Raw genomic sequence first — 18,371 nt, 5'->3', positions numbered from 1 at the left:
TTATTGCCTAACCGAGTCTGGCCAACTGGGAGAACGAGGTCCTTTAAAAAGCTCCTGTCGTTAGCAATGTGTGGAATACTTATTGATTGGACTAAGAGAGATGCAGTAAGAGAAGGACGGCAAGAGTGATAGTGAGAGACTTCCAGAGAAGTGATCAGCAGGAGACGGTACAGGTTAGGAAAATCATGAGAGAGGAATGTAGGGGAGGGATAGGGGCAATATGAGGCTAGTATGAACAACTGACTTCTATGTAGTTTACTCATACTAAGGAAGGTTATAAGTTATTAGTATCTCAGACACACCTAGTTGCTACAGGGTATGAAATTAAATTGATTTCCATTTTCAACTTTAAAAAAAGCATTACCACTGCCTGGAATCCAAATTCTTCAGTTCCCTTAAGAGTTTGGAGTTCTTCTTCAGCAAATGGAAGCTTTTCCTGTTTGACAAAAAAAGTCTTGATTAGACATCACATTTTGAATTCCGTGTACAACAAATCATTTAGGAAACTTCAGGGCAACAATGAACAGCCTTTTAAAGTGGTACTATTGTAGACAACATTGTTTTCAACCCAAAGTTTTGTTTTGCGGTCGAGATTAACAGAAGCAAAGAAGGCACAGGTGCAAACAGCAATCTCCTACAAGCTGTGTGCATGTTGCGCCATCACCATTAAGAGGTGTAAGCTTTTAATTTACAGGGAAGCACTGCAAAGATGTGGCTCGGCAAGGTAGACCTTAGTGAAAACAGCTGGGCACTTTTACCCTGTGGAGAGGAGATTAAGATGCTCCAGACTCCAGTGTGCTTTTAACTTTGCTCTTTCTCTCTTTGAGTAACAAGCCAGCAGCTGAATTACTTTGAGGATGAAAGTGAAGTAACTAGGATACAAAAATGAATATTAGCAGACTGCGGAGGTTATTCTTGACTCAATTCTGTGCTTTAGCTTCTCTGGTTAAATTGAAGATGCAGTTTGAAGATTGAATGATGAAAATTTATAGTGAGAGACTATTTATGACTTCTCACAACCTCTGTCTGTCTCCTTCTCTCTCTAGTATAAAAATACCCAGAGCAATGAGCTGGTATTAGTTGGTAGTATACCTTCGGTCCCAAGAGTTCATGCCAAGGTCGTTAAGCAGCAGTCGGCAGAAGTAGAAAGGAGCTTTTGGTTCCTGATGGGAGGGTTCTCCCTGGCTGGCGGCCCGAAAGCTGACATCGGCGTCCCACCTCCTCACTTGCTCGTCCTCCTGCTGAGTCTGACGTAGAATGGCCTCTAGGATTGCGCCCTCTTGCTCTAGGTTCATGCCGCAGGGTGAGGAGGCCGGCTGGTTGAGCTTGAGCTGTGGCTGTGTCAGGCACTCTGGGCTGCCGTTGCCCAGTTCCTCTAAAAGCGTATCCAGAACATCCACCTCCTCCTCGTCGCAACAGTCAGAGAGAGAGTCCGAGATCGAGCCGTGATTTTTGTACAGTCCCTTTGCTGGAGAGGTGGCCTTGTTTCTGCTGTGTGTGACAGTAGTGGTGGTAGAAAGAGGGCGATCCACCGCGTTAAAAATCCCCATATCGACAGAGTCTTCCTGGGTGGTGCAGTAGAGGATTGCGCCGTCCCACGAGTATTTCCCCGAGATGTCCCGGACGATGACGCGCACTTGGGAAGAAGGATGGGGCGGCTGTCCGACAGTAGGGGCCTCGGCGGGGATCTGCAGGTAGGACACCAGCGTGCTATCGTTGAAGACGAACAGCTGCAGGTTGGGACTTTTGAAGACTTCGGAGGAGAGCTCGGACGACTCCACGGACGGGTTGTCGTGATTTTCGCTCACGAGGCTGTGGAGGAGGGCGGGGCCGCCGCTCAGCGGATGATGGCCCAGATGGTTCACCAGGTGTGTCATGACCATCCGTGCTGTCAGAGGAATCAGCTCCATGTTACGACGCCGCTTTTCTGAAGAAAGAATGGGAGGCATGGAGAAGCATATACTGAACATCAGCCGAGACAATCAGCGAAGAATAAAAAAAAAAAAAAAAAATGTGAGATAGTCTAAAAAGTGATAAATGGTAAAAGTTACTGATGGCTTTAGAATAAAGCTGCAGATGGGGCTATCTTTTATAATACGTCTAATGCCGACTTTTTTAACCATATTCAAAAGCCCCGCATTCGTGTGTAGACATGCTATCATCTCTGTTAGCTCTCCTTACACAAAGCCAAATCTCATTTATGATAACTAATATGAGTACTTTATTCATTTCTCACAATAGCTTGGCCGGCACACCTCTAAGTAGGTAGCATCTAATCATGGGAGACAACTTTGAAAAGCCCATTGAGTCTTCTTACAATAGACAAGCGTTGAGACTGGCCGAGTGCTAATGAGAACCACCATCTTTAGAGGCGGCTGAAAAGGACTCTACTTAGTGAATTGCATTTATGTAAATGTGCGGGTTTTTACTCCCAAGTGAAAGGCATGCCGTGCTTTATTCCGCAGTGATGTGGGAAAAACAAGAAGATGCACTCTTGCATTGTGACAGTGCTATCAATACCATCATCCCCCATCAAAGTGGAGAAAGCTCTTTAGAAAGCAGGCCAAGCTGCATTAGAGATGTGCTGGCCCTTTGATGTGACTTGATCAATATGAGGTGGGGGCATGAATATAACTAGGCCGGCACTCTTTGGTTTGCCCTTTTGATAGTGTTTTGTTATTTCTACTAAGACTCTGTGCAGCTGTGCACCAAAAAAGCAGATGTGTGGTGAAATTTTCCAGACAAAAGCTACTGTTCAGATTTCTTACATTGTTTCAGTAGACATATGGACTGTGTGTTCGGGGCTCAAAGGACTTTTCAGAAGTTGAGGACATGAAGGGGAGAGAGGAATACATTGCCTAATGGAATCACAAGGTCACATAAAAAGGGAAAAAAAAAAAAAAATCACATTTTTATCTAAACCCCATAATGGGTCTTCTCTCTAGGGCTGAGCACTAATGCGAACATTCCATTCCCTGTGATGGTTGATTTCCTTTTTATACTTTTAATAAGATATTGACATTTAATGGAGAGGCTCCAAATGGATGGGCTACTTAGAGTTTGCTTTTCCCTGTTATCTATTTTTTTGTGGGTGAGTTTTTTGAAGGGTGGATATATGTCTCTGTGGTCTGTAAGAAGTACAGTATGGAGCTCAAATGAAGCAGTATGTGAAAAAGATGATGGTGACTGTACCATTAACGGTAATTTCTCACATTTTCACGTGTATATTCCCCATATACTATACTCATAATGAATGCAACACTGTCATCTCATTTGCCAGCCCGGTGCAATCTGGCTCACAGCGGGGTAGTAAAAAAGGGGCATTCGGATGGCTCCTGCCCTCCCACTGTGAACGCAGACGTGCCACGCCCATTTGTCCTTACCCTCGGCTACAGTGAGCAAGTTGCCAAAGTCGTTGGTGTTCGTCTGGGTGGGCGGCGGCTCGAAGCTCTTCACCTGACCTAACATGAGGTCGTAGTCGGTGGACAAGTCTGACAGGCTGAGGAGGTAGTGGCTCTGTTGGGTGTGAAGGGTGGAGCCGGACACACAGCAGTGCAGCACCTGAGGAACAGTAGAAAAGGATTAAGACTTGATTATGTCCAGATGTTGTGTGTCTTGGCTAGTTATTGTACCGTGCGCCACTCAGAGGCATTTTGGATTACTAAACTTCAACTCTGATTTGTAAAGACGCCGTCCTATTAGAGATGATGGTGTCTTGGTGAGACGATGTACAGTGATGCTCCTGCAGGCCTGTTCTAGACTGACATGATCCAGGAGCGTATGAAAAGGGAATATATGGCCATTTACATCATAAGGCGATGGAAGAAGGGAGGGAGAAAAGGAAAGAAAAGAGGGTCTTTATTGCCACTAATCCATTTCTCCTGTGATGTGTGAGTGTATCGATCTACATAACAGATGGCAGAGCATCCGTTGGCAAGGCTAGATAAGGCGCACTGGGGCAGTTGATTACAGCCATTGGACAGGTTTACACTGTTTGATTTAATTAAGACTGTATCCTTGTGCTCAGCTCCCACCACAAACATGCACATTCAGCCACACGGACGTGCACACACATACACAGCCAAACACACCTGTACACTATATAATCTGAGTGTAGGAGGTAAGGTGCTGTATATGAGGGGGCAAACCATATGCCTAATGTATGTAAATGAGGGGGGCCTCTCATTCAGTGTAGAGCAACTTGGGTAAAGCCATGCAAAGGCTAATCCCATTCAGTACACACATACGCTCACACTTGGCTGAGAGACGCTCGGAGAGGCAGGCTGGCCCTGCCATCTGAAACAGTATTGTGTCGGGCAATGTAGACAGTATGTGGATGATTCTACCGAGCAGACCTCTGGGTGCATGGGGGAGGGTTTGGAGGCTTGATGCTGAAAGGACCTGAACCAAACAGCTGCTACACCAAAGCCCCAAAGAGCTTCCCTCTGTGGAGAAGTGGAGAGACAGAGAGGGGAGGGGGGGGGGGGAAACCCACGGCTGCGCTTGACAACTAAGTGACTACATTTCGCATAGCAACAGTTACTGGAAGGTAACACACGGTGAGACAAGCATACTGTAGTTAGAGGGGAACGTGTATCGTATGGATACGTGAGTACGCCGCCTATGTACACACATAAATCAAATAATAAAACGCAAACAGAGACATACTGGAGCGCACAGGACAAATGCACCTATCCTCCCTCCCTCTCTCACACACACACACACACACACACACACACACACACACACACACACACACACACACACACACACACACACACACACACACACACACACACACACACACACACACACACACACACACACAGAAGGGTGGTGCAGCTGGCTGCTGAGGCAGGCACAGAGAGCAGATGGAGAAGCTTGAGTAGAACTCCAGTGAACCAATGAGGTCTAGTGCAATGCTGCTTTTTCCAGTCATCTGCATGCTGCTAGTCACCAATATAAGGATGAAAAACATGACAAACTTTCTAATAACTTACATTTAGTATTGTGCTACTGTTTGATGGCTTGGTAAAGTACAGTTTTCAAGCTTTTTAAAAATACTAACTTATGATTAAGGGAAAGTTAATCATGGAGAATAAATTGACGAGCAGCTACCTTGTCAGTGACACATTGTGGCTGGTGATGGAATAAAAGGGAGATGTTCTCTATTAGAGAAGCTATTCTCTGTGTGGCGTTGAGAATAATTAGCAGCCAACATGTCTGTGGAAAGATATAGATTTTTGCCCTTGATATTACATTAATATTGTCACACCTTGTGATGCCTTGCTTAATATATTATTTCCAATGAAACCCAGAGGGGCTGTGTCTTTTGTGTGCTGATAGACAACCAATCATGCCTAATTGTCTTTGCTTTCACAGCAGCTGCAGTCGCTCTCATATTAAGACATATTCCATTCAAATCTCCAGGACAAGCGTTTATAGCCAGAGCTTATCAAATGGACAAAGGGTCCTGTTTGAATAATTGGACCATTTCTTATCAGGGGTGACATCCTTACAAAGATCTGCCGTTGACCGCATCTGCCCAGACAGGAGGGAATGAATAATACCTCATTCATTTGTTCCTGAGGCTTGGCCCTCATCCTCAGGGTCAGACCATAAAATAGAGAGTTAGAGGGACAAATACAGAGAAATAGATTGAATACTGAATATTTTGGGTTTGTTTTAAAAACGGAAACAAATGCAGTATATGCCTTCACAAAACAAGGGTTTTCTGCATATGATAAATGTCAAGTGCATGCCTCTGCTATGGCAGGTGCTTCTGCACCGTTGTGCCGCCATAATGTTAAATGAGGCATAGTTATGGGGTCACGGTGGAGGTGAGTCAAATTAAAGTGGCAACTTTGGGGTGGGATGGGGGTTGGAGGTGTCAAATCTGAAGTTGTTGTGTCTGCTGGTGTAGGCTATATAGATTCCAGAAGACACACATCAATCAGTAGTAAAAAGCTGCTTTTCTTTCAAGTGTGCTAAATGTTTGTCGTCTCTGACTGAGACTCAGCTTGTCCCGCCTCCAACCTGCCAGCGAGGCTACCCACCCTGTAGATGTAGTCCAGTAGTGGGGCCTTGTGGGATATGTGGTCCTCCGGTGAAGGCATGGTTATAGGTTCCAGCAGTAGACTCAGGGGGACGGCCATGCACCAGTCCAACAGGCAGAGCAGCAATGACACCATCAACTGAGGGAGTGAGGAAGAAAAGAGAAGTTTATTTTTTATTTTTTAGGATAGTGAGAAATTTTAAAAATTTAAAAAAAAATGGAGAGACTGTTCCAGAAAAATAAAGGGTTATAGATGTGATCTGCAAAGATGGAGGACATGTATATAAAAAGGGGTAAAGATAAGGATCGAAGAGAACGAATCACTCAGGATAAAACATTCCTCTGCAAATGCACCATTCCTACATGATGGATCAAAAGCTTTCAGATCTCAGCCATTTCATGTCCCCTCCTTTCCAACATGTACCTTTTTGTCCGATTCCACTGTTGAGTGCTCCGCGCTCGGCAACAAAAAGGCTATTGTGGCCACAAAGATCTGTGTTGGGACAAAACAAGGAGGAAGATAATTGGATGACACACTCCTATTCATCAACTGAATCAGGGCTGTGTGATAAAATTGATGTGATGCCACAGGATGTAGAGTATGCATGAGTAATACCTCATGTAAGATTTCCACTTAAAGTCTAGAGTGACTTGACTTGGAATTTCTCATCTTTCCTAAAATATGTTATCACCGGTCCCTAATGGGTACGAGCCATTTAACTGTGCGTGTGTGTGTGTGTGTGTGTGTGTGTCTTACCTCAATTATTTTCTTAGGCAGAGTGGGATCCAGCCTTTGGAGATGTTCCCAGTGAGAGATGAGCAGCTGAAACACGTCACAGGCTACCTGAGCAACTGCTTTGTTCCCGAACTGGACAAACAAACAAAAGGGAAGGACAAGAACTGATCAATCATGCAGGGGGACTTGGCTCCTTGTAGAATTAGTAACAAAGGAACCGAGATAGAAATATTTAGACGTCAATCCAGTTTTTTTCTACTATAAATGTATAGAGGAATGTTTTTATTTGGACTGCCTGGACAATGTTGTTGATACTCTCTCATTATAAGCATTTGCCCTGCGAGTAAAACAGTAATTTACTGGCTGAGTGAAGATATCCAAGGGTCAACTTTTTGCTGTCGCTGGTATTAAATCAGATTTTCTTGCTTCGACGACAACGATTCAACGGCAATCAGATCATGCACAATATGTATTTATTTAGCCTGATGATTATGATCCTCTGATTCATATTTTATGCAATCATGTGCTGCTCAAATGACTGAATGAGGAGTTCATTAATCAGGATACAAACAAAACAATGACAGGGACACATCTCCCTGTCATGTTAAACACAGAAACTTCAACAAATAGTGAACAAATGTTTTATGTTATTCTCCTTGAAATCTTCAGCACAAAAGAGCAAAATACCAATAGTGCATGATATATATTATTCAACTGGAAATTTGAGTACTTCATATATTCACATAAACACATCTATTTTATATATACAAAATGTCTTGACTGCGATATGTGTTTTTAAGGTTTAATATTTGCCAGTTCCCAGACTTTGCAAACTCAAGTTTATTAAATTTATCCACCCAAATCGTGAGAGTAACATTAATGATTTGGGAGGGTAGTTTATTCTACATTTTCCCTGGTTAAATTTGTGTCACCTAAATACTTCCATTCCAAAAAGGAAGATGGACGTAATGTCGAAGATGGGGAGGAAAAGTTTAGGCGCACATAGACTGCGACAAAATTCGGAGTAATTTGCCTTAAATTTAGTTTTTCACTACTGTGCGGATAATCAGCATAATTTCATTTCCACTTCAAACCATTCATTCATCATTTTCTGGCGGACTTATTGGAGGAAAGAATTGAGCTGTTGACAATTTTGTTTCAAATGTGGATTTCTTCAGTGATTTGAAATTCTTTGTAGAGAAATAGAATTTCCCATTTCTTCCAGCTGAATGCCTCTCAACATGTAACAAGGGCAGACAATGTGGGGAGTGCAGAAATGGCCAAACACAAAAAGGGGCCCTGAGAGTTCAGCACCTGCTTTTAGAAAAGAGACTCTCAGTGCCACTCTTCCCCCTAGATCCCCCACCAAGCCTATACCCTCTATTTTGGGGCTGGCTGAGTCTGTGTGTCAAGTTGTACAGGGGAGTGATTACTGCTCCATTAGAGAAGGGGGGTTGCTCGAACAGGAAGCTGGGAGATGTAGCTGCTTAAATTGGCCCACATCTACTGAGAGCGAGCAGCCTGGAAATTACGCCACCGCCCAAAACCCTTTTCCATGAAAAAAACAAAACAAAAAACAAAACAAAAAACAGCCTGCACTGGTTCTCTGCATCTCTTCACTCAGGGAGAAAAGAGGGCTCTTCCAAAATACAAGCATGAGTCACAACACTGGATATGTTTTATTCTCACACTTTTTCTCCGCTCACTACGTTGAAATTGTTCTGCAGTCCTTTTATGTAATCAACTATCATTTTTGGTCGAGCTAAACAGTGTAGGCTTGTGTGGTAAAACAAAAACATTAATGATGAAATCCAGGCTTCCTGTATCTATTCATTTACAGACACTGTGACCATCAGTGATTTATTCTATTACAGAAATAAATTTAATTCGTGGCACAGCTGCGACGGTCAACAAAGCTCATGAAAGAAGTGCAGCTGGATTCTGTACACTGTGCACGTAAGTCAGCAGGTATCAGACTGTATAGGGATACTGTACGTGGTGCGATGGAGCTCACTCGCCTCGGTGTATCACTCACCTTTAGTGTTACTCCCAAGACGTTGATGGCATCTTTGACCTGCTGGTGGATGTTCTTTTGCGTCAGCTCCTCGCACACCCAAAGACCCAGACTGCACACAGCAATACACCTGAATGACAACATAACAGAACTTTAGCTTAGTGTTAGAGCTGAATAGAGCTGAATTAGACTTAAAATCCCCATTAAAATCGATGCAAATAAACACAATGTGATCTAAGATGACATACCTGGCACCTTCACAGTATTCCTTTGTTGCCGTTTCCAGAAGGATGTTGACAAGATAATCCTGGAAAAAAAAACCCACACACATACTTTCAAATGATTTTATATAACTATTATAAAAATTTTATTCCATAGATTTTAACATGCAACTTGGGAGTAAAATCACCCTTATCCTTGATGTAAAACAGTTTGAGGAACACTGTTGTCGAAGACTTATTCACTAACAGTACCAGTTTTTTTTAATGCTATTATAATTTTACCATGCATTGACTGTTTACCTTGATGTCCTCGTTGCCTACGACAACGTCATCAGAGCCAGGCACAGTTCGCAGTAGTGGAATCTGGAGGTAAAGGTTAGGGAAACACACTAAGGAGCCCAGAATTGTCTGAGCCTCCATCCTGGGAGCCTGGAAGAGATAAGGGGGAAAAAAGAAACCACGCCATCATTAATTCCCTCAAGCTATTTGAAAACAACTCCCTTCCAGGAAACAGGAAACTCTCTATCCAGGGAAAAAGGATTGGAGGGATTCAGAAGAATTAATTGTGTCTTTATTCATGATTCTACTAATGCGCAACTGAAACTCTTGCTAGGCGTTGGACAACAATATGACAGATTTAATGTGTGCTGGATGCAGCTCTAAAGCGCATCTTGTTGCAGCTGATGGCCAGTTGTTTCCCTGAAAACAGACAATGAATGTATGCTGGGAAGTATAAAATCATCCAGCAACCCAAAACAATAAGAAACATGTAAAGTTGGTGGCAAAATGTATTTTAAATTGTGCCTCACATCATATAGTTTAGAGAAGAAATACACATGTGTAGGTTACATCTGCAGACACTAGTGATGACTTAACTGGGACTGGATATCTTACTGGTCAACATAATCTACTGATTGCTCTAAATCAGGCCATAGTCATGCAAAAACTATTTTGATGAAGTCAAGGAAAACTGCAGTAGGACTCACAGCAATCACCAATGTGTATTCATTTCCTGAAAGGGCAACACTTCCTCCTGTTTTTAGACCATAAATATAGTGACCACACGTTGCTTTCCACAATTAATTAAACATGACCGAGAGTCATATTAACACTTTGCTCTTTGTGCGCTTAATGAAACATTTTCTAATCACAGGTAAACGCTCTAACTAATCACAGTTAATTGTTGCGTCTGTAATTAACTGTTCTTTGCTTTCCAAATACAGCTGCAGGCTATTTAACATTAAAATCAAGTTGTACTTAATAATAATAGACATGACACAATATGACAAATACTTTGCATCTCTTCATCTGACAAAAAATACACTGACATTGCTTAAAACACTTATATATGTATTATTATTCACAATCCCTTCTAGTTGTAGAACAAAATCTTCAGATTGCATTTTGTTTTTCATTGTAAATCTGAGTGTTGAAAAGTGTGTGTACCTCTGAGGAGTCAGAAGTGAGAACGCTGGCAGCAGCAGTGATAAAATCTCCAACCAGCATGGTGAAGCCTGGCAAGCCGAGGAAGAAAAATCGAGGGGAGCAGGAACGGATGATGGTGTTCAAAACATCCTGATGACACACATGCACACACGCACACGAATAAATGTTAATAGGAGGCAAACAACAATTTCCTCATTGATATTTCTGTTGTTTACATCAAAAACTAAATTACTTTAAATAGAAATAAACAACTAACATCCATCTGAAAACAAAAATTAATCTGTCAGTACTTCTATTTTTACAACTAGAACATTTCTAGTTGTAAAAATTTCCTTCAGAAAATGCATGTGAATGCTAACAGCTGAAATAAATTGCAAAGCACTGCTGAAATGAATTTTGGTGAAAAAGCTCAAAGTTCAAATACATTGCACTTCACTGCTGAAAAACCTGGAGCTGAAAAATGCAAAACTGACAGAACAGGAAGCTGAACTACATTATCCAAAGAAACAGAGTTGAAGAGCTAAATGGTAATGCTGTACAATCTAGAAGTTGACATGAATTGCCTGAAAAGGCTGAAAGTAGAAATAAATTGTATTAATTATACAGACAGATGAACTGAATTGCTAAACACTTTGGAACTAAAAAGGCATTAGCCTGAAGAGCTGAAAGCCACAAAGTATTGCTGAAAAATCTGAAAGTATATTTGGGTAGAATAAACCTTTAAAACTATAAGTAGCTAGACAGAAAGTTGTATTTGGACGAAAGAAACAACATTCCCAAATTGGGTTACAAACGAATTTAGCATTGATGAGTCACACCTTCAAAATTTTGTTAACCAATTACAGACAAACAGTAAGTGATAAACAAAAAGGAAAACCATAAGTTTGATTCGGGGTCATCTAAATATGGTATGTACCAAGTTAGGTAAAGAAAAGATGAAATATGTGCCAACAGAAGCAAAACATTTACCAAAATATCCAAAATAGTGGAAGGTTTTCCTGTTATTAACCAAAACATAGAACGTATAATAACCAACTACAAGGTGGTGCTATTGGTACCATGGTTTAATATGTAGAGTATTTCTACATGGCATGGGATAGTTTTGGAGATCACTGGAATATCCTAGAAAGAAGAAAACTCAACATTTTGATATTTGACTGGTTTCTATAGGTGAAAGTATGCAGAAGTAGTTAGTCAGTGAAAAACTTGCAGAGGAATAATAAATAAAGCTTTAATGATCAGCATTCACACTAATTAGATGGCAGTTTTGCCTTTGGTATGAGCGCGGGGTTTGTTAGTATGCCTGGAGGGAAGCAGTAACAGACATATTTTGTAAATGGGCCACAATGTGAGAGACATAGCAGAGAGAAAGCTTTTTCCTCCAACAGGCAGGCTAAGCATTTTAAGTGTGTTGAGCAGAGTAAGGCACTCAACAGTACATGTCACTAAAAGACACACACAGAGAACGGATTTTAAAAAACAGAGTGGGAAAGAAAGACAGAGGACAGTGAGTGAAAGAGGCAGCAGATGGATTGTTCACAGAGGATAAGAGAGAGAACAAAAGACCTCAACTTTCATGAGTCAAATGTATATACACACACGAGCAAACCTGTAATTAAAGCCAGAGACAAGGTATTGTTTTGCTGAGGTACAGGCGGCTCAGTGGCAGATGGGTGCTCTTTCAACATTGACATATGCTGTACTGCAGAGTGCTCCGCAGAAATTGTTCAAGTATGTATAACGTGATACCATGCTAGACAAAAGCTGCTAAAAAAAAAAAAAAGCTGTTCACATGTTTTTCATGCTATATTTAGATGGTAAAAGCTGCTAAAAAAAAGGGGTCAATTTATCTACTCTTCATTAACAAAAGAAAAAAAACATATAGAGGTATGAGAATGCAGCATCTAAGCATGGCAGAGAGTTTGTTCTCGCTCTTATCTTAGACGTGCGCGTGCATATTTGTGTACAAAGGCAAGGTCCAGACTAGAAACACCTGCCTTCTTTGGCCATAAACTTGTGCAAATCGGACAGTTCAAACATCAGCCTGTTCCTAGCTGAACCGAAGGGCACCTTAGCAAACATACAAGCACACAATTTTTCTCTTGCTGTCTCTCAATTACACACAGACACACACAGTACTGTACCACCTATCTATCTACAACATTAATCACCTGAAGCTTTGGCAAACAGAGAATGCAGGTGAACAGTGGAGGAATAGAATAAACATGCAGAGGCAATAAGTATGAAGTCAATCCAACGCGGTGCACTGCATGTAGAAATTGGTGGGAAGAGCTTTAGGATTGAGGGCCCATTTTACCCTCATTTTGTTGGTAATTGACCTCTGAAACATAATGTGGAGTGCAGTCAGAGGTAATTAGCAAGCGACAAACTGTTGCTTGATTGCCTGAAATGAGCATTTTAGAGGAAGCCACAAATGTAGAATGCAAAGTGTTTTCTATTGTATGTGTAAGTACAGGGAACCTGATTTTAGGTGTGTGTATAGAAATGAGAATTGAGCCCTGCGTGTGGCTCTGTGTTGCCAGGAGGAATGGCCCCTGCATCAACAAAAGATGCATTAACGTAACTCTTGAATAAAGCCACCTCAGACCTTTTCATTTGGCCTCATCTGCAGGAAAGCACACGCTGTCCATCTGCCGGCCCCTGGAGGTGACAGGGTTCGCTCCGGCATTACATCACTCTGCACGTTATCGGAAATCTTTTTTTTTTTTTTGGTCTCATTTACTAAACATGAAAGTTTCCAATTTAGCGTGCATCAACACCACCATAATGAGTATGCAGGGTTTTCCCTTCACAAACTGACTGGAAGGGATTGAGCCCACCTGCATAATTATGGAGACATGAAGTTTAATCAACAGCCACATTTTGTGGCTAAGGGGTCAACTGTCACATTTTAATCTTGGCAGTGTATAATTTATATATGACCTCCCATTTTGCAGTGATAAGATGAAGAGAGTTAAGGAGCAGCTGCTTCTGCTCTGAAAGCACAGGTGAGAAAAACTGTTTATTCTAATTGTACCTGGTATGTTTATACATTAGTCCTTGCAAGATTAATAAGTGTAAACGAATGAGAGATTCATTTTTACTGCTCGTGTGCACTTCTCTATATATTTCACAAAATATGTTGTTGTCTATTGTAGTCCAGACAATAGATCTATTAGATAGATTACTGCTATTGTGATGATACCAGTGACCAGAAGAGACAGACAGTTAGGACAATAGCCCTGACCTTGGCACTCTGTCAGTTGGAAGGACAATCCCTCTGAGGGAACTGGCATTTTCCTCTAAGCTGAGCTGAATTTAATGGTGAGGATTTACACTGGGATTCCCCCCATGTTGTCTACAGCTCATGGAAGTGAGACACAGGATTTATTACTTAGAAACAGCTAGCCTAAAAAAACCCAAAGTTGAACCTGTAAGCTCTTAGTATTTTAAGACAGAAATAAATGTAATGTTTGTATGTAAAGGCCAAAACCAAACATACACTATAGGTTTCACTACACAATCACATTAAATCATCTGCAGACCAGCTGGCAGCTAATTTAATCACAAAAGGTAATTACAGAATTAATGCATGTAAAAAAAAAAAAAAAAAAAAGAAGACAAAAAAGGGTTTATAAGTATTGATTTGTAAAAGTATATGTTTTTTCCTTTTTTGGTTGGTTTGGGGGAGTGAAGGCAGAGAGTAAGGAGGAGGAGGCGGGGGGGAGTAAGAGCCACTTTCTTATGTTAAGCAGGCATGCGGCTGTCCTCTATTGTGTGGCGTGAGGACTCTTTTCTCCGGCCAATTTGAGCATGCTTCAGTGGCCAGCCTGGGTCTGGCCCCCCGACGCATTATACAGAGCCACAACAAAAGCTGGAGAATGTTGCCTCGGTCCCTCAATGTGCCCCCCTCATTGCTCTACGTTCTCCAAGCTCCCCTCCCGCTCCTTCACACACACACACACACACACACACACACACACACACACACACACACACACACACACACACACACACACACACACACACACACACACACACACAGAGGCAGGCAGGCAGGCCAGCCTACTCTGGGCCCCTGGCCGATGTGTCAGTCTAACGGAGCGCGACAGACGTCAATCCTTAATTAATCACGTATACGCGGCAGGGGCTCAAAACATTATTTAACGACATGGAAAACATTCTAATAAGCTTGTCGCACTGCCAAGGAGCAAAAGAATCCCAGCCAGGAGGGTATATATATACATACACACACACATACACACACACACTCTTGCATCCAAAACACCCCCCACCCCTCCTCAACTCACACTTTTATCACCATTCTTTGTTTTGGGGGGACTCCATTCATCTCCACTCAGCTTCGTCTGGATTTAAATACAGGCCAGATTTAAATAGGAGGAAGGGTGTGGCTAACGGAGGTGAAAAATGCCAAAACACAGTAGAATTCTTCATCACCACTGGTTGGCAGTCAGCTTTTCAAAATGAGCCTCAGCAATTATAAATTGCAGTACACCTATATGACCCCTTGTCCTCACTCCTGTCAGTAACGCCCCTAAAGTTGATCCCAAACACCACTAATGGCTCCACACATGCTCGATGACAAGCGAAGAGTTTACCTGGACAACAACAAAAGCTAACAGGTGAAATTCAATCACTGCACAAAAAACATGTTGGCAATATTGGCAACTACAAATAATTGTTTTTCAGTATTTAGACCAAATCGGTTCACAAACATCACATGGGTTTGACTGGTGCGCCATCTAGTGCTCAACAGACGAACGACGGCAATAATTATTGGCGCCATCTGCTGGTCGTACCTGGTCGCCGCTAGTGAAGCCCTTGTGCATGATGTGGTAGAGGTGCACCAGGAAATCGCTGTTGGGGAGGACATCCTGGTGCCTGGTCATCATTTCACAAATCAGCTTGTACGCCTGCAGCTTGCCAGCTTTGTACTCTGCTGGTAGCATGGTGGCCTGTGGAGGAGAGAAAGAAAGACGCTCATATTATTACAAGCACTTTTGAAGACTTGGACATGTGTAACATCCACTATGCTGCAGGGTGGTTCAAGACATTGATTTTTTTCTTTTCTTTTTCACCCATGGAATCCATTCAAACGAATGTGAATTCAATGTGACCACAGCTGCTTTTCTCCATCAATGAGGAGGAAAAGTAAATATCTAGAGTGATTTATCACTTGTTTTTATGGTTTTGCTGAAACAGAATGATTCGATATTACAAATTGAATTGTCTGTTAAGTCACTGCACTGTCTGTTGCCATTCATTCCTGTTTATTATGAACTCCTGTTGCTGCTGCTGGAAAGTAATCTTATTAGTCCTTGAAAATGTTAGAGGATTCACCCAGGGAAACCCCCAACTACATATTGTTAACAAAACTTAATGTAAATGGGTTAGGGTTAGATTCAACATTCAATTTCCCTGTAAATTTTGACAGAATCCTCATTTATTCTGTATGCTGCAAACATGCTTACTACAACACTCTTTCAGTTCCTTGATTGTTTTTTGCATATTATACATGTTATGCCTCAAAGTATTCATAAATATGAAATATGTTGTTTTCTGGATGTTGATACCCTGAAGAGCCAGGAGGCGAGCATTCGGAGAGGAGGGATGAAGGCAGGTTGGGGGGGAGAAGACTGGTTGTCCACACTGATCCCAAGGTTGTCTCGAATCTGTAAGCACACATTCAACTTGAGTCAGACAGAACAACTCCTATGAGTAATCACAGTAAGCATCTATGTGTGAGAAAGACAGGGAGAAGATGTTAAAGCAAGAGACAGAAAAAAAGCTTTAGTTCAAATTTTTTATATTGGTTTCTATTTTAAAATGCTATAATCATTTACAAAGATATTGCTAACTTTAATTTAAAAGCCAAGGTTTCATCAACATGATTAAATTTGAAAAAAATCGGTTTTACAAAGACCTTGAAATTAAACATCACTCACAATCTACTCATCTATCATGCCAATGATCACTTTGCGAGAGTGGGTGCATTTTGTTTCTCATTTGGGATGAAATGCTTCACATGTAGGTGTGTTTTTCATTCCACTTTACCTTGGCCAGCTTGTGCCAGAGCTCGTAGAGATAGGAGAAGACCTTTGCATGGATTTTGGGGCAGCGGATGCTATTGACGTCTCCCAGGATACCCAAAATCCTCCTCCATAGGACGAAGGCCGAATCAGCGTGCCAACCAGTCAGGGTCCCACCCGCAATGATGCTGACATCATCAGCCAGACACTCACTGCTGTCTGCATGGTCAGTGAGGGGAGGAGAGAAGAGAGTTTGGGATGGTTTGTGTTAGAGAATAAACTACTTTTGTTTGTTTGATTTGTAGTCTTGGACACCTGATACAAAGTGAATCAACACTGATTTGACATGGGATTCAACAAGTGCAGAACACCTTTCAGAAAACAAGTTTGAAATTTCAGACAAAAGATGAATAAAAAATATTAAAGCCTGTTGACCAAATCATTAGTCTCACTGTGCAATATTCCCAAATGCAGCCAAGCACAAAGATCTTTGTCTACTGAAAGTGATCAAAGCACTTCAACACTTTTGGGAAACAGGCACAAGTGGCATGCAACACCCAAATGAACTCAGGTTGAATCGTGGGAGGACAGTGACACTTAGTGGGCAACAGAAGAATGACGGTTATCAGAGGGATTAAAGGCCTGGTTAGACACAGAAATGGATTGTGTGAGTGTAGCAGATCAGGTGATTTCTTGCGGCTCTTTAAACCAAGATATTAAGGAATTAATTTGTCCTTCCAAGGAGAACCGGAAATGTAATTGTATATATTTAATCAAGTAACCGAGCAGGATCTGCCAAATGGGTGAATAGAGGGAAAAAAATGGGAAAAGTATGACGTAAGAAAGGGAAGTCAAGAAATAGTCAAAAATATAGAGCATGGAGAGTCAATGGTAAATGAGGACTCTTTGGTCTATATGATGAGTAGCAGCTAGGAAGCAGTACCCAAGTGGTGTGGCATGTGTAAGACAGACTGATGCATGGTGTCGTCCAGGGGGCAGTCCCGCGTGCACTCAGTGTGCACCAGCAGGGCTGGTGAGGCGGGGGGGTTCTGGGGGTAGTGGTAGTGGTTTTGGTGGTGGTAGGACGGGGGTGCAGAGTGGGGAGGGTGGGCACACTCAGGACCTAAAAACGACAAGGGGAAAGGGATAAAACTGAGTTTGAGGAAGGGAGCACATGGTGATCATGATGATCGCGATGTAGGACAACACAGACAGACGTTCACGTATAAGGGTGGGAAAGAGTAAGAACAACCTCTCAATAATGATGGGGGTGAGGGTTGGAGGGCGGGGGGGTCTGGTTGCGACATATGGAAGATGAAACAGAAGAACGGATTAACTCTTTCCATTCATGTTTACAAAGGATTGCTTTGTGTGATCTGGTCCCTTAATAAACATGAATATATCAACTGTCTTTACTGATCCAAAAAGCTGAGAAACAATCTGGAGGTACAGACCAAATCTACATCTGCCCTCTTAGTGGACAATTGCCTCTAATAGTTGCTTTTCAAACAACTTCAACAAAGGACATTTTGCTTTTAATACTTTGAATGGTGCTCGCATTAATTATTAGCCCTAAAAAGACTGCAATTAGTGCAGATATTTAAAAAAAGACACCAAAACACATTAACATGTGTGTTTTGGAGTCTTTTTTCAGGGTGAGTTCCTATCAGGTTCTATACCTGCAAGAGCCTCATTGTGGCTGAGCAGCAGACTCCCCTGGCTCTGGGGATCAGTTGTAACGTCCATGTGGGCTGACTGGGTGGACTGAGTGTCAGCCTCCTCATCAAGCCAGGTAACCTCAGCCTCGTTGAGGTAGCCGTTGGACGTCTCGCTGCTTAAACTCTCGCCT

At 42.1% G+C, this 18,371-nt stretch overlaps 1 protein-coding gene across 3 annotated transcripts in view; it reads right to left on the bottom strand.

Annotated features, from left to right (window-relative positions):
• ralgapa2 (Ral GTPase activating protein catalytic subunit alpha 2) overlaps positions 1-18,371 on the bottom strand; it is a 91,309-nt gene that overhangs the window by 35,744 nt on the left and 37,194 nt on the right. For 2 of the 3 annotated variants that reach the window (XM_062440990.1, XM_062440992.1), the window contains exons 20-34: positions 18,202-18,369; positions 17,466-17,645; positions 16,548-16,741; positions 16,067-16,165; positions 15,293-15,448; positions 10,473-10,601; positions 9,327-9,455; positions 9,054-9,112; positions 8,827-8,935; positions 6,813-6,923; positions 6,480-6,548; positions 6,057-6,194; positions 3,384-3,561; positions 1,093-1,927; positions 365-436 (exon numbers count right to left, since the gene is read on the bottom strand). In XM_062440990.1, coding sequence (XP_062296974.1) covers positions 365-436; positions 1,093-1,927; positions 3,384-3,561; positions 6,057-6,194; positions 6,480-6,548; positions 6,813-6,923; positions 8,827-8,935; positions 9,054-9,112; positions 9,327-9,455; positions 10,473-10,601; positions 15,293-15,448; positions 16,067-16,165; positions 16,548-16,741; positions 17,466-17,645; positions 18,202-18,369 — 2,626 coding nt within the window. The remainder of the gene's footprint in view (positions 1-364; positions 437-1,092; positions 1,928-3,383; positions 3,562-6,056; positions 6,195-6,479; positions 6,549-6,812; positions 6,924-8,826; positions 8,936-9,053; positions 9,113-9,326; positions 9,456-10,472; positions 10,602-15,292; positions 15,449-16,066; positions 16,166-16,547; positions 16,742-17,465; positions 17,646-18,201; positions 18,370-18,371) is intronic. The other variant, XM_062440989.1, reaches the window with a different exon arrangement.

This window comes from Scomber scombrus, chromosome 19 (genome assembly GCF_963691925.1).
Source record: "Scomber scombrus chromosome 19, fScoSco1.1, whole genome shotgun sequence".
Taxonomy (NCBI): domain Eukaryota; kingdom Metazoa; phylum Chordata; class Actinopteri; order Scombriformes; family Scombridae; genus Scomber; species Scomber scombrus.
Note: the sequence above shows the minus strand (reverse complement) of the source record. Positions and strands in the feature narration are given on the sequence as shown.